Raw genomic sequence first — 15,370 nt, forward strand, 5'->3', positions numbered from 1 at the left:
CCGGCGTGGCGTGTGTCACATATTGCTGGGGGAGGTTGCCTAACAGCGCCGCATCTTATAATAGCCCTATTCTTGACCCCACCCCAAATAAAAAATAGAAGGAAAAATTTTAACTTATCGCTTTTGGGCGTGTCTGCATAATATTCAAAATTAAAAAAGAAAGCGTTGAAATTTGTTTACAATTGATTAGAATTTAGCATTTTATGAAATATAAACATCTGTTTATTTTTAAAGATAACGTTTTACTGTGGGTATATAATTCTCTATTTTATATTTTTTTATCTTGATTATAATTTTAATGTCTTATGTAATGAAAATTACTATCAGCTTTTTTCAGTAGCGTGGTGGGTTGACCAACATAAGGGCAAACTGGGAAGGCAATTCTCCTAAGTTGGGATTCTGGTTCCCCCTGCATGTTTTTATAAGCAAGTGTCTGTCCCTACATCAGGCTCGCATTATGCTTAACATTCTATTGTTCTCAAACAATAGAGCCATAGTTTAGGTGCCAAAACCTCAGCGTGCATATGCTTATAAACGTTATGCTTATAAAAGAAAAAAAAACTTCGTCACTTGCCTTAAAATTTCATTACTTTTCCCCGACTAGTTTTTCCCATAGGTAGCTTAGATACAAAAGAAAAAGACATCAGAATTGAGTTCGCATCCACAATATTAAAATATTAGCTAATAAATTAATGAAGTATACAAAAGTAAAAATACTGAAAATATCGCGAAAAATAACGAAGTATGAATAGGTATTACTTCAACAGTCTTCCGATTTAGATATACAATATCCTCATATCTCGTTAGGCGAACGATATTACTATCATAATATAACGTTGTACAGTGTGTCCCGTGAAAAAAACCGAAAAATTTTTATTTAAATTTAAACTTGTCATCTTAACCGAGGTTAGAATGATTGAAATAAGATTGAAATTCTCCTTTCAGTCGATAGATTTTCCTATGATGATTGAATAGATTTTTGAGGTTGAAATATTAAGTATACATGTCATAAAAGAATTGTCCCCTTTATCCGGGACACACTTTACAATGCCAATTGCGTGATTACTTTTGGAAATCAATCCATAATCTTCTTACGCTGGTCCGATGACGAGTTTTGTTTCATCGATTGAAAACATTCAAGCTACCTCTAGAAATCAAACGACTTCTGATTTCTGAAATTAAAAAGTATGAAAAATGAAAAATTCAGCCTTTCCACTATCAAAGGAATACACCTTTTCGACCGTTGTCGCGCGGACATTTTTTTGTCCGCTTTATCCCACTAAAACCGTCCCAATCCTTTTTTGACGCATTTTTCTATTGTCTATTGATGCGAAAAAGGACTGGGACGGTTTTCAGAGTCGGATACAGGAGGTAGGCTATCTTATTAATGGAGAGTAATTAGTTTCCATATAAGGTAATACGATAATAAAGTGCACTCTCCTCCATTGGTTATAGCCTCCCTCTGTATCCGAGCCTGGGTTTTAGTGGGATAAAGTGGACAAAAAAATGGCAATATTCGGGGATCAAATCTGAGTTTTCACGTTAAGCCGATATCGTCTCTTTAAATGCTGTTAAATTATTACGTCAATGCCAAATGCTATACTTTAAAAAGTAAAACTTAAGTCAATAATCTTCGGTTACCTTCAACTTCGGCGTCTTCTGGTGAAATCCTTGGAAGAAATGAACCAAGATGTTCATTTAGTGGTGGCGAGGTTGACCTGTTTATACAAGAAAAGAGAAAGTTGAATTGTGTGAAATCCTCGGAAGAAATGAACCAAGATGTTCATTTAAGGGTGGCGAGGTTGACCTGTTTATACAAGAGAAGAGAAAGTTGAATTGTGTGAAATCTTCAAAAGAAATGAACCAAGATGTTCATTTAAGGGTGGCGAGGTTGACCTGTTTATACAAGAGAAGAGAAAGTTGAATTGTGTGAAATCTTCAAAAGAAATGAACCAAGATGTTCATTTAAGGGTGGCGAGGTTGACCTGTTTATACAAGAGAAGAGAAAGTTGAATTGTGTGAAATCTTCGGAAGAAATGAACCAAGATGTTCATTTAAGGGTGGCGAGGTTGACCTGTTTATACAAGAGAAGAGAAAGTTGAATTGTGTGAAATCTTCAAAAGAAATGAACCAAGATGTTTACTTAGTGGTAGCGAGGTTGTTCTGTTTATACAAGAGTAGAGAAAGTTGAATTGTGTGAAATCTTCGGAAGAAATGAACCAAGATGTTTACTTAGTGGTAGCGAGGTTGTTCTGTTTATACAAGAGAAGAGAAAGTTGAATTGTGTGAAATCTTCGGAAAAAATGAACCAAGATATTCACTTGGTGGTGGCGAGGTTGTTCTGTTTATACAAGAGAAGAGAAAGTTGAATTGTGTGAAATCTTCGGAAGAAATGAACCAAGATGTTTACTTAGTGGTAGCGAGGTTGTTCTGTTTATACAAGAGAAGATAAAGTTGAATTGTGTGAAATCTTCAAAAGAAACGAACCAAGATATTCACTTGGTGGTGGCGAGGTTGTTCTGTTTATACAAGAGAAGAGAAAGTTGAATTGTGTGAAATCTTCAAAAGAAACGAACCAAGATATTCACTTGGTGGTGGCGAGGTTGTTCTGTTTATACAAGAGAAGAGAAAGTTGAATTGTGTGAAATCTTCGGAAGAAATGAACCAAGATGTTTACTTAGTGGTAGCGAGGTTGTTCTGTTTATACAAGAGAAGAGAAAGTTGAATTGTGTGAAATCTTCAAAAGAAATGAACCAAGATATTCACTTGGTGGTGGCGAGGTTGTTCTGTTTATACAAGAGAAGAGAAAGTTGAATTGTGTGAAATCTTCGGAAGAAATGAACCAAGATGTTTACTTAGGGGTAGCGAGGTTGTTCTGTTTATACAAGAGTAGAGAAAGTTGAATTGTGTGAAATCTTCAAAAGAAACGAACCAAGATGTTCACTTGGTGGTGGCGAGGTTGTTCTGTTTATACAAGAGAAGAGAAAGTTGAATTGTGTGAAATCTTCAAAAGAAATGAACCAAGATGTTTACTTAGTGGTAGCGAGGTTGTTCTGTTTATACAAGAGTAGAGAAAGTTGAATTGTGTGAAATCTTCGGAAGAAATGAACCAAGATGTTTACTTAGTGGTAGCGAGGTTGTTCTGTTTATACAAGAGAAGAGAAAGTTGAATTGTGTGAAATCTTCGGAAGAAATGAACCAAGATATTCACTTGGTGGTGGCGAGGTTGTTCTGTTTATACAAGAGAAGAGAAAGTTGAATTGTGTGAAATCTTCGGAAGAAATGACCAAGATGTTTACTTAGTGGTAGCGAGGTTGTTCTGTTTATACAAGAGAAGAGAAAGTTGAATTGTGTGAAATCTTCAAAAGAAACGAACCAAGATGTTCACTTGGTGGTGGCGAGGTTGTTCTGTTTATACAAGAGAAGAGAAAGTTGAATTGTGTGAAATCTTCAAAAGAAATGAACCAAGATGTTTACTTAGTGGTAGCGAGGTTGTTCTGTTTATACAAGAGTAGAGAAAGTTGAATTGTGTGAAATCTTCGGAAGAAATGAACCAAGATGTTTACTTAGTGGTAGCGAGGTTGTTCTGTTTATACAAGAGAAGAGAAAGTTGAATTGTGTGAAATCTTCGGAAGAAATGAACCAAGATATTCACTTGGTGGTGGCGAGGTTGTTCTGTTTATACAAGAGAAGAGAAAGTTGAATTGTGTGAAATCTTCGGAAGAAATGAACCAAGATGTTACTTAGTGGTAGCGAGGTTGTTCTGTTTATACAAGAGAAGAGAAAGTTGAATTGTGTGAAATCTTCAAAAGAAACGAACCAAGATGTTCACTTGGTGGTGGCGAGGTTGTTCTGTTTATACAAGAGAAGAGAAAGTTGAATTGTGTGAAATCTTCAAAAGAAACGAACCAAGATATTCACTTGGTGGTGGCGAGGTTGTTCTGTTTATACAAGAGAAGAGAAAGTTGAATTGTGTGAAATCTTCAAAAGAAACGAACCAAGATATTCACTTGGTGGTGGCGAGGTTGTTCTGTTTATACAAGAGAAGAGAAAGTTGAATTGTGTGAAATCTTCGAAGAAATGAACCAAGATGTTTACTTAGTGGTAGCGAGGTTGTTCTGTTTATACAAGAGAAGAGAAAGTTGAATTGTGTGAAATCTTCAAAAGAAATGAACCAAGATATTCACTTGGTGGTGGCGAGGTTGTTCTGTTTATACAAGAGAAGAGAAAGTTGAATTGTGTGAAATCTTCGGAAGAAATGAACCAAGATGTTTACTTAGTGGTAGCGAGGTTGTTCTGTTTATACAAGAGAAGAGAAAGTTGAATTGTGTGAAATCTTCAAAAGAAACGAACCAAGATATTCACTTGGTGGTGGCGAGGTTGTTCTGTTTATACAAGAGAGAGAAAGTTGATTGTGTGAAATCTTCGGAAGAAATGAACCAAGATGTTTACTTAGTGGTAGCGAGGTTGTTCTGTTTATACAAGAGAAGAGAAAGTTGAATTGTGTCAAATCTTCGGAAGAAATGAACCAAGATATTCACTTGGTGTGGCGAGGTTGTTCTGTTTATACAAGAGAAGAGAAAGTTTAATTGTGTGAAATCTTTGGAAGAAATGAACCAAGATGTTCACTTGGTGGTGGCGAGGTTGTTCTGTTTATACAAGAGAAGAGAAAGTTGAATTGTGTGAAATCTTTGGAAGAAATGAACCAAGATATTCATTTAATGGTGACTAGGTTGACCTGTTTATACAAGAGAAGAGAGAGTTGAATTGTGTGAAATCTTTCGAAGAAATGAACCAAGATGTTCACTTAGTGGTGGCTGGTTATGTAAAACCTGACTCACAGCGCCGATGGAACTTTTTCCCAAACTGGGGAATATTTTTGTCTGAGGGCTATTTATTTCTTTATTTTTTGATATTTCGCTCGAATTCTTTTGGATTTTCTTGAGCACTCTGTATTTTTATTTATTTCACTGTCTGAAGGAGAAATATTCTATTGTTTTCAGGTAAAAAAAACAAGAACAATGGGGATGGTTTTTAGAGGGCAACTTTTTCCCATTGGATTGCAAATACTTTTCACCAGGGAGGAAATTTTGGCCAAATCACATAGAGAAAGTGTCTACCTTGCATCTAATAATTGTTTCATTTTCAAAACAAGTGAAATTTGTCGTTCTTTTTAATGTTGCGAAGTAGGCACTTTCTCCACCTCATATTTTCCAATGGAGTAGGGGTCCCACCGGGCCTGTGACACAGGGTTGTGGTTATTATCTTAATTTTCTTAACCTTGTTTTATGATCAATATCCACTTCAATACTTTCGTGGATCTGCTCCAATAACGGGTTCCTTGGTAGCGTTAGTATGTTTGATGGTGTTCCCTTTTGTTGATAAACTAGAATGGAAGAAAAGAAAAGACATGGTTTAATGTTATGCCCCGAAAGGGCTGGACCCGGAATTCTTGGATGGGAAATGAAATCACTTATTTCCTATCTAAAACTTATGTTTTTTGCTGTTCCATTTTGTTGATGAACTAGTTGAGGAAGAAGTCAAAAACATGGTTTAAGAATTGACATGGATGCAACGATTTTTGATTGAGGCTCAGCAGTTCTCAAAAGTTTGTTACTGGAGAAGAAGAGGCACTCAAATTAAACTCCCACATTCCAATAACATAGTTTGCTTGAATTCCTTTAATTTTCGAGCTGGACAAGCTTGGAAAAGACTACCTTTAGGTTTTTAAACTATTGACTCTTAGGTAAGTCTAAAAACAAAATTATCAAGGCAAAATCTATTGTTTATGCAAACTCTGCTCTATATTCCTTTTTTTTTTTTTTATAATTATTATTTACTATATAGTAAATATTCGAATGTCAGACAAGGGTGTCCCGCTAACGTCCAGAAATTTTGCCAAAATTTACGAAAAAAAGTGACCCTGAATGGGACTGAACGAGACTGAAATTCCAAAAAAAATTCTCAAAATGTTATACCATGCGAGGGACTGATTTATCTATTTTGGTGCTTTTGTGACCCTATCTGGGACTCATGGAGGTGAAAAAGGTACCCTGAGCAGCGGCACATCCCCGTACCCCTTTGTTCCAGGTACCCCCCCCCCCGTAGCTGAATAGGTACTCAAAATGAGCAGTTCTTTATTTCTGAAATGTGGAATTTTTCATAATTCGCTTAAATATCCTGAGTAACCTTCAATATACTTCTACATTTGTTTTCATAAAAGAATTTTAATTAATTGAACTTCTATTATTCGAATCTTTCTATAATTCACCAAATTCAATCCCAGTCCCCGTCAAGGAAAAACACTTTCTATAATTTGAACCTCTCTGTAATTCGAACAAAATAAGATTCTTGAGTAGATTTTCGAGTTTGAAATTTCAAACCACTCGATATTTAAAGGGATAATCAGATGGTTTGAGATATTCGGCCGACAGAAAGCTTATGTGGTTTTGAGTAAAACTTCCAAGTTTCAAAGCCTTTGGATGTTCTTAACTTTTTGAGTTTTAAAGCCTAAAAATGTTCTTAGCATGTTCTTGTTTTGACCATTTTGTGAATCTTTTTGGCCATTTTCCCAAGAAATAGGGTGTTTTTTTTAGTCCCAAAGTCTTAAGATATTCTTAACTTGCTCTTAACTTGGTCATCTAAGCCTTATGCTCTTATATAGCTTGTTCTTATAAAAAACATTTTCCAAAGTCGAGATATCACAATTTGAAATTTCTGAAAATGGGTTCTGCTCACACGCTTCTTACATTGAAATTCTACTAAAAGTCAAAAACTTGTAATTCAAATATCTCAACTTTTGGAAAATATTTAGGCAAAAATATTTTGAAGTTTTCCCAAGACGATAGAAAGATTAGACATGCCAAATATCTGAAACCATCTGATTATCCCTTTAACAAAGACAAAGAACTTGATACCAATAACATACGTTCAGGATCCAAGCTTGATTCGTGGTATAAAAAGTTCTCTTCATATGGATATGATGACGTATGCGGTCTGATGACGTCATCATCATTCACTTTCGATATCGCACGGACCATGTCGAGAACTGTTTCTTTTTCTGAAATCGAAAAAAGTTTTTTTTTTGAATTGTTACCCGTAAAGAAGCCATTGCAGTGTTAAGAATTAACGTCTAACGGCGCTATATCATCAGAAGTTTTCGAGGGGAAGTAGATCTAGCGCTCTCGATGTATTTACACCACTCCTGAGTAATCCCGCGCCATTAGGGTAACACTTTTCAAAAAACTCCGATAAAAGATTTTGCTTGAACAGGATTGAGAAACTTGGTCAAGGGTATAAAAGGTCAGTGTTTGCAATACACCTTGACTGCGCGGTCGGCTTTTGAGGGCAATGGTAATGAGTTTACAAGGTTTATGATTTGCCGGCCCACGGCATTTTCAGGCTGTCGCCAAACCAAGCAACTTCTTACAAAACTTTACTCCCCATGAGAGATACATTTCTTTCAAACAATTTTAGTAACATAATAGCTTACAGGAGAAAGTTTTGGTACATAAATTTGCTAATTCTCCCACTATTCCCATCTAAAAGTCAAAGTTTTGGTCTAAAAAAGCTGTAAAAACCATAAAAGTTGTAAAATATCTTATTATTTTTCATACTTCAAAAGAGGTTCCTTGAAAGTTGTGAAGATAGGACTTTTCCAAACTTTTCCAGCCAACAACAGCAATCATTTGGATTTGCAAAGTTTTGGTATTTTGGTGGGGAAATGAGATTTATGATGTCATAATCATTCCAGACTCGGCTGAAAATTATGCGTATCATCCTCGTGCTACCTTGTTGCAACCATGGAAAATCCCCCATTTTTAAAAAGTTTTGTTTAGGAAAGTTGTAAAAGTGTGAAAGATTAGAAAAGTGGAAAGTTTTTTCCTAAAACTTTCTCCTGTTAAACTGATGTTACTTCGTCACATTAATGCAAAAGTCTCTTAGATTTCTTTTTGAAAAGAGCGCTTCTACGATTCCGTTTTCGATCCTATAAAGACAGTTTCTTTGTCAATAACTTCAAAGTATTACCTTTAGCAGGTGCTTGCATCAGCCAATCTTTAATCTCCTCGTGATTTTCCGTTCTCAAAATCTTTGTCAGTAAATGGAAAACCTAAATAAAAAGAAAACATTTTGACTTTTTACATAATCTTACCAGCCACTCCCAACTGCAGCAGGCCAATTGAAATAACGTTTGTATTCTGTACACGCTTTTTTTATAAGAATACACTTTATAGGAATGTCCATGAAAATGGCCAAAAAATTAAGAATAATGCTAAGAATATCACCATCATGGAATTTGGCTACTCAAGCTAAGAATTCCATTTTTAGAGCATTTTCAATTATAAATTGCCAATTACCCCCAAGTAAGGCTCACTCCTTCACAGAAATGCTATTTTATGTTTGAGACGTTGTATGTACTAAATGTTGAATCTAGTCTGGATTAGGATTCTAACCTACGAATGCTGTAAGAATATTTTAGGATGATTTTCCCAAAAAAGTTAAGAATATCCATGATAAAATGGATTTACACAATTCTTATAAACAAAGCGTGTATTTGATATTAATCAAGGAGTCGGTTTTTTGACTATCCAAAAGAAATTCTTACAAAATGGTCTCTCCGATTATCCCTTTTGGATGATCAGGCACATACCAAATATCCTGCAATGAAGCACCCACCCCGTGGTTAGATTAGTCTGATTTGTGTGCGATACCAGAATACGAATACTCTACCAGCCGGCAAACTACGTTGTTTTGACGTTCAAATAACGTTGTTTGAACGTTATGAATGTCACATGAACGTTGTTTTGACGTTGTTTTGACGTCTGGGTACCAGCGTTGTGCATAATGGAATGATTTTGGCGTGATAAGGGGGGCTGCTAATGGGCCTCAGATTTACTATCTTTTAAAAGAAACGCGATAGCTCACGACCCTTATTATATATATAAGTATTTTTGGAAAGTTGATACCCGCAAAGAAGCCATTGTAGTGTTTGAAACTTTGCCTAACGACAAACAGCGCTACATTAACGAGATTATGTATCTGGAATTCTCTACGGCTACGGCTAAAGTGGCGAGGGAAATGGCGAGTAAGGCAAGTAATGGTGGGTGAAAGCAAGTTTGATATTTGACGTACGGCATTATGTCGGCTTTGCTTAGACGGTGTTTTGGTGTTTTTCCCGTACAGAGCAAAGTAGACAACGACATGTCGCCTTTGGTGACGACCCTTATGGGCAGCCCCGCAACCGTAGCCGTAGAATATCTCCGATACACAATCTCGCTATTATTAGTGTACGTGTGAAACTAGATCTACAACTCTCTCCGCGGGTACCAATTTGTGTACGTGCGAAACTAGATCTACCACTCTCTCCGCAGGTACCACTTTTCAAAAAAAAAGCTCTGATCAAAAGGTTTTGCTTAGTCGGCATTGAGTAACTTAGTCCAGGGATATATAAAGGTCATTGAACATGACCCAATAAGTATAAACGAGGCTGGTTATAGTAGATTTCCCAAAAATTGAATTAGAATGTACTAAGTAACTCCACCCCTTAGTCTAGAATCGGCGCTACATTTACAAGATAAATAGTTACTTACAAAGCTCTCTTTATCATCGACCAGAATGTCTTTTCCCGCCATGTCTTGTTTTAATGCGGACATCATGTCATTTCCGTAAAGCTGACTTGTCCGGTTCACTAAATTTCGTCCGGAACACTGTCGGCGAACGAAATCATTTTCTGCTCTCTGCATACCGGAGCGTGATGAATTCCGAGTAGACATCCGACTTCTAATAAGTAACCGATGATAGTTATAGAAACAGACTAGTTTGTTTTTTAATCATGCCAGAGGGTGGGGACATAAGAATGGTGGGCCTCAGCTAAAATAGGAGCTACGCTCATTTTTCCCGCGTGATATCGTTGCAGCCCAATTGGCGTGACGTTCTAAATATTTGACACCTAAGATAATTATCGTTACCCGTACTGTTTTTTCTATTTATACTTTTATATATATTCCTCTATATCAAAAATATTTGATACCTAAGATAAATTCAAAGAAAATAAAACGAAATTCTCGTTTGGGTCACGTAGTTGTAGGCAGCTCTAACTCTATTTTTAAAGAGTTCTTTAAAGAAAAAAATGGGTTGAAGATGTATAAAGTGAGCACCCAACTGGCACACAACGTCGTTTCAACGTTTATCTAATGTCCACAACGTCCATATAATGTTAGATGAACGTTGAAACAACGTTGTGTGCCAGCTGGGCAATCAATAGTATCATAGTAAGCATACTGTCGTTTTTCCAGGAATTCCAGAAAAGTTTTCACTTTTGTTACTGTTACGTCACTCTCGCCATTATGGAAGCAAACGTTCAAATTTCATAAGAGATCGCTTCCGCAGATTCAAGTATTTGATTTCATAATGGTGGTTTTTCCTTATTCAACATTTCATGTCAAAGTGTTCTAAGCAATTACCATGGTGATTATGTCCCTTGAGACATTAAATGATTTTTTTATAAATAAAAGGTACTTTTAATCAAATCTGCTGGGAGTTAATCACCTTGGCGATAATTTCAAAACGAGGCATATGATGTTTGTAACGTAATAAAGGGTGTCCCTAATTAAAGTATCGAGTTTGAACATGCGATTGAGTAGAAAAGTTTGTGTGTGTTATCGCTAAAATATAAGAACGTTCTCCATCACACAGGCTTATTACAAAAGGTAGTTACAACGTATAAATTAATCGTAATGACAAAGAAAAAAGAGGGAGAGCTTAAAATACAGTTTTGTGAACACGCACATAAAACTTTCTACTCATAGTTGTGTTTCGATTCGATACTTTAATTAGGGACACCCTGTATATGATGGTCTGCATTGTAAAGTTTTAGAAAGACCTCCATTGTTAAATGTTTCCAGTTTCCAATAAAACAATCAATAGACAAAGCATTGAGTTTCAAGCCCGAAGAGCTAGAGCCGCAGGATAAACCCTTCTCAGGCAAGAGAAATTGAAATCACTTATTTCCCATCCAAAACGCGCATAGAACCCGCCGTAATCATGACGACGGATTTTATCTAGCAGCTCTTTTGTTTTGAAGGACTGCACATTTTAAATCTAGTGATAGATTTTAGTTTCAATCTGAAGTTTGTGTAAAAACTACGCGCAGGCGTTCTTGGATGGGAAATAAGTGGTTTCATTTCCCATCCAGGAGTCACGTCTCTAGCTCTTTGTCTTGAACATCAATGAGACGAAGCGCGAAACATTATTGTGTTTTGTTCATTCGTTTTCATAGCCTCGATTTGAATAACAATAACCTGGATTTATACCTTATCGGGGAAAACTTCGTCGGGAAAAAGTGACGAAATTTCGGCCAAGTGACGAATATTTTTCCCCGACGAAAATTTTCCCCGGCCTTAATGCGTTTACCAAAACCAGCAAGTGACGAATATTTTTCCCCGACGAAAGTTTTTCCCCGATAAGGTAGTTTCACATGAATGTTTTTTCTTTCTTTTTCTTATCAATCTTGCGCCACATCTGTGTCAATTCAATATGAAAAGCTGGTAGTTTATAATATTGATGAGTAAGCAATTGATATCAACTCAGTTTGAAACAAAAACCTTTAAAATTTATTGTCAAAAAATTACTTTACACTTACTGGACATTTCTTGTTGAATCAGCTGTCCGTAAACTTTGACGTGATTGGCTAATACGATTGGATTCAGTTTTTGATTGGTTGATTTTTTGAAACGGTGATATAGTGACGTGATGATTAGGTTTGAGACCAACTTTGTCAGTGAAGTTTTGAAGCTCTTCAAACCACTGGGGTTGAGTGTTGACTGTGAAATGAAAAGAAAAGGTAGTGGCTATGCAGCCCCGTTGGCTAATAAACGGGATAGAAAGTCTATTGTTCCCAGCTAGAATAATCTAATGGGATGGTTTTGGAGTTCAATTTTTTACATTGAATTTCAAATAAGGATAAAAGGAAACTCGATTTCTCTTTGGGACTAATATTGTATGATATTTTTTCCCACCGGGACGAATTTTGATGAGATTTTTCAGTGAGACAGGGGTCCCAGCAGATCTAAGAAAGGTGGTAGTTATGTATATGCGGTCCTCTCATTTAAAAAGATTGACTGTTCAGGCTATCAAAGTTAAGCTTTCAAAGGGTGAGAAATTTGGGATTTTCATTAAGCTAAAATGGTGTATACCAAGTGACTTGAAAAATGTGGTAGATGTTTGATGATGTGTATGTTTTTGGGGTCAGTTTTTCCAAGGGACAAAAATTCATGTTTTGTAAATTTTCAAATTTGAAATAAAAAATTTGAGAAACCTTCTCTTTAATTGCCACTATTCATTTCAAAATATAAGCTGTACCAGGATAAGGGTGTGAAGCAAAAGGCTGCGTTAACCCTTTCCGAGTCAAATAACTGCCAAAGGGCAAGGAAACTGAAAGCGTCTAAAATGATGGTGATTATCTTTTAGGTTATTCTTCTCTTAAAATGGTGTATATATAACTTTCTTCTTGAATGGTTATAAATGTCAGGGGTCTTATTTAGGCACGGCGAACGGCGAATTTTTTCGGCCCAAGACACGAAAAAAATTACAATTCGTCGTTCGAAAAGTTTAGTTCGCCGCCTCAAGTACATATTGACGTTACTCAATACACTGCGCTTGCTGAGAATTCAACGGCCTAGAATCTAGAAATCGCCAGAGTTAATTTTTCATTCACCAGCCTACAAAGAACAAAGTAAATCCCCTGAATATTGAGAAATTAAAGTCAAGGTCCGCATACTGTTGAATCAGACTTTAAAGAAAATCCTTGTTACTTAAAGGGCCACTGGCAACGAGCTTGAATAAAATAGCTTACCCATTCCTATACCAGGAACAAATCTTTCTCTTCTCAACTTCAGTATACTGTAAATCGATTGAGGTGGTTTTTGTCTCGCTTGTTCAACATCATTGTATAATGTATCATCGACAGCACAAACTGGGAAATCGAGCAAACCTTAAAAAACAATGATATATCAGAACATAGTCCGTATAAAAAACCATGGTCTGGAAGCTTATTGTTTTAAGTTTTTGTTAACTTTTACCTTTGCTAATATCAAAAGATAAAAATCAATTTGCTCATTTTTTGATCACGTTAACAAGTATTCCCCTTGGGATTGGTTTAAGATTTAATCATATGATCAAAAAGTGAGCAAAACAAACCAATTTCTCAAGCACAAGTTCAAGTAAGAAACAATGGAAAGAAATAAAAGGCTTCCAGACCGGGATTTTTTATACGGACTATGCGATCAGAAGTACAGTTTTGTATTAATTCAAATGAGTTTTGAGTTTGTTAATCCAGTAATATCCCCTTCTCACAGACCCCGGTGAGATTTTTTCAGTCAGATAAAAATAAAGGACTGAAGTTCTATGGGGATTGATATTCCCATATTTTTTATGACTGGGGATTTCAATTCTTTTGTTTTCAAGCCAAAAAATTCAGTGGGGATGGGAAAAATAGCATAATATTATGCAGTGAGGATTAGTTTATTTGATCATTTTCAGTGTGTAAAAAAATTGAAGGATAATTTTCCACCGGGGACAATGTCTTGAACAATTTTTCTAGGTGGGAATGGATCCCAGTGGAACTGTCTCTCTCGAATCTCTCAAAACGTAGCCAAACATAAATCTCGTGATCCAAGCCACGATAGAATGCCAATATATACAGTTTTGTATTTTGATAAAAAACAAGCATTTTATCGCGTCTAATCTTTAGAATTCTTTAAAACTTAGCCTTGCATCAAGACCTATCAAGTAGTTTACGATCCAAACTTTTTCTCAAATAAGTCTTTTTCAGCATTTAATACCCAGCTGGCACACAACGTTGTTTTAACGATCAAATAACGTTATTTGGACGTTATGAATGTCAAATGGACGTTGTTTTGACGTTGTGTGCCGGCTGGGTAGGCTATGAAACACTTTGCGTTAGGCGATCATTTAATTTTGCGATTCGTCGTCTTTTGTTTTAATTTATCCAAAATTTCTACTCAATTTTTTAAAACAGAAGATTCAATCGGGGTATTTCTTATATCAATCTTATATGGAGAATGGCGTTCCCATTAACGCAGTGAACAAAGTTCTTTTTTTATCAGACGAAGTTCTAATTGAGGTACAAAAAAAGGCGTTTCTGTGTCCCAATTCAATAAAATTGGACGAGATGTAGTTTTTACAAGCTCTTATTTGATTTGGTTGGTCGTTAACAATTTTTTTACTTTTTCTAAAGAAAAAGTTATTTTTATTACTTCAAATGACCAATTATCAAAGTATCTTATAAAAACTCTATCTCACCTGAGTAAAATACTTTATCGAGGTAAAAACGTCGGGGGAAAGTCACGAAAATTTTGAGTGGGTGACGAAATTTTCCCTGACGAAAAAAAAACCCGACTAAGTAAAACTCCGACATTTTTTTCCCCGATAAGGTGAAGCGAAATTGAAAGAATCTTGCATGATTTGTTGTTCAAAGTTGATTTCCATCTGAGGCAGAAAACCTTTGCTTTGGCAACTGTCAAAGCAAATGGTGTGTTGGGGGGGGGGGTGGGTGTTGTAAAACTTTCGAAACTTTAATAAACGGGAGGAACCTAATTACCGGGGAGTTGGAAATTGTACTTCTGGAAACCCAAAAATAAGGTAAATATAGGCTAAAATCAGGCTTTTTGGAGCAAAGTATAGGGACTTCTTTTTACCAACTGAAAATATTCTTTGTTTCGAAAAATTAACAAGCGGGGGGCCCGTTTATTTGGCACCTAAGAGTATAAAAATATCTTTACCTTTAATATGTCGAACTTTATTAGGATGTGGTGCATTCCGAATAAAAAACGGATTCCGACTTTTACGATCAGGGAAACTTTGCGTTGTGTGTGGTCTTGAATCTGGTTTGTTTTGATTTTTCTTGAAATCGTCAACAGCGTACCGACTGAATGGTGGTATGACGCTTAAGCGACTGGGTGCTGTGTTCACCATTTCTTAAATTTCTATTTATTTACTTCTGTAAAATACAGGCTTTTTATAAGAACAAACTATATAAGGACAAGACTTCGATGACCAAAATGTTAAGGACAAATTAAGAATATTTTAAGTTAGAACACCTGATCTTTTAGGAAAACGGAGAACAATACGCACAAAGCGGCAAAAATAAGAACACGTCAAGAAAATTTCAAAACTTAAGGCTTAAAACTCGAAAAGTTAAGAACAATCGAAGGTTTCAAAATTTTGGATATTCTTATAAAAAACGTGCAACCTTTTTCGGGGTCGGTGTCCATTATAGGACTTATTTTGCCTAACTATGTGTCGTGAAAGTATCTAACTTAAAATTAAAAATCCATTGGTGCAGTTTTCT

The 15,370-nt window shown here is 36.0% G+C and overlaps 1 protein-coding gene across 2 annotated transcripts; it reads right to left on the minus strand.

Annotated features, from left to right (window-relative positions):
• Nucleotides 1-649: 649 nt before the first annotated feature.
• On the minus strand, nucleotides 650-15,023 carry LOC136820490 (protein TBATA-like). 2 transcript variants are annotated; one of them, XM_067076678.1, is made up of 9 exons: nucleotides 14,802-15,020; nucleotides 12,854-12,991; nucleotides 11,642-11,822; nucleotides 9,591-9,780; nucleotides 8,029-8,110; nucleotides 6,929-7,060; nucleotides 5,281-5,386; nucleotides 1,642-1,718; nucleotides 650-1,172 (listed from the first exon to the last, which is right to left on the minus strand). In XM_067076678.1, the coding sequence occupies exons 1-9, from the start codon at nucleotides 14,992-14,994 to the stop codon at nucleotides 1,120-1,122; spliced, it is 1,152 nt and encodes a 383-aa protein (XP_066932779.1). In that variant the 5' UTR covers nucleotides 14,995-15,020; the 3' UTR covers nucleotides 650-1,119. The 2 variants fall into 2 exon arrangements, with proteins under 2 accessions (XP_066932779.1, XP_066932784.1); XM_067076683.1 differs by lacking the exons at nucleotides 650-1,172; nucleotides 1,642-1,718 and adding an exon at nucleotides 1,972-2,074 and having other exon boundaries at nucleotides 14,802-15,023.
• Nucleotides 15,024-15,370: the final 347 nt, after the last annotated feature.

Source organism: Clytia hemisphaerica, unplaced genomic scaffold, assembly GCF_902728285.1.
Source record: "Clytia hemisphaerica strain Z4C2 unplaced genomic scaffold, Clytia hemisphaerica genome assembly, whole genome shotgun sequence".
Classification (NCBI taxonomy): domain Eukaryota; kingdom Metazoa; phylum Cnidaria; class Hydrozoa; order Leptothecata; family Clytiidae; genus Clytia; species Clytia hemisphaerica.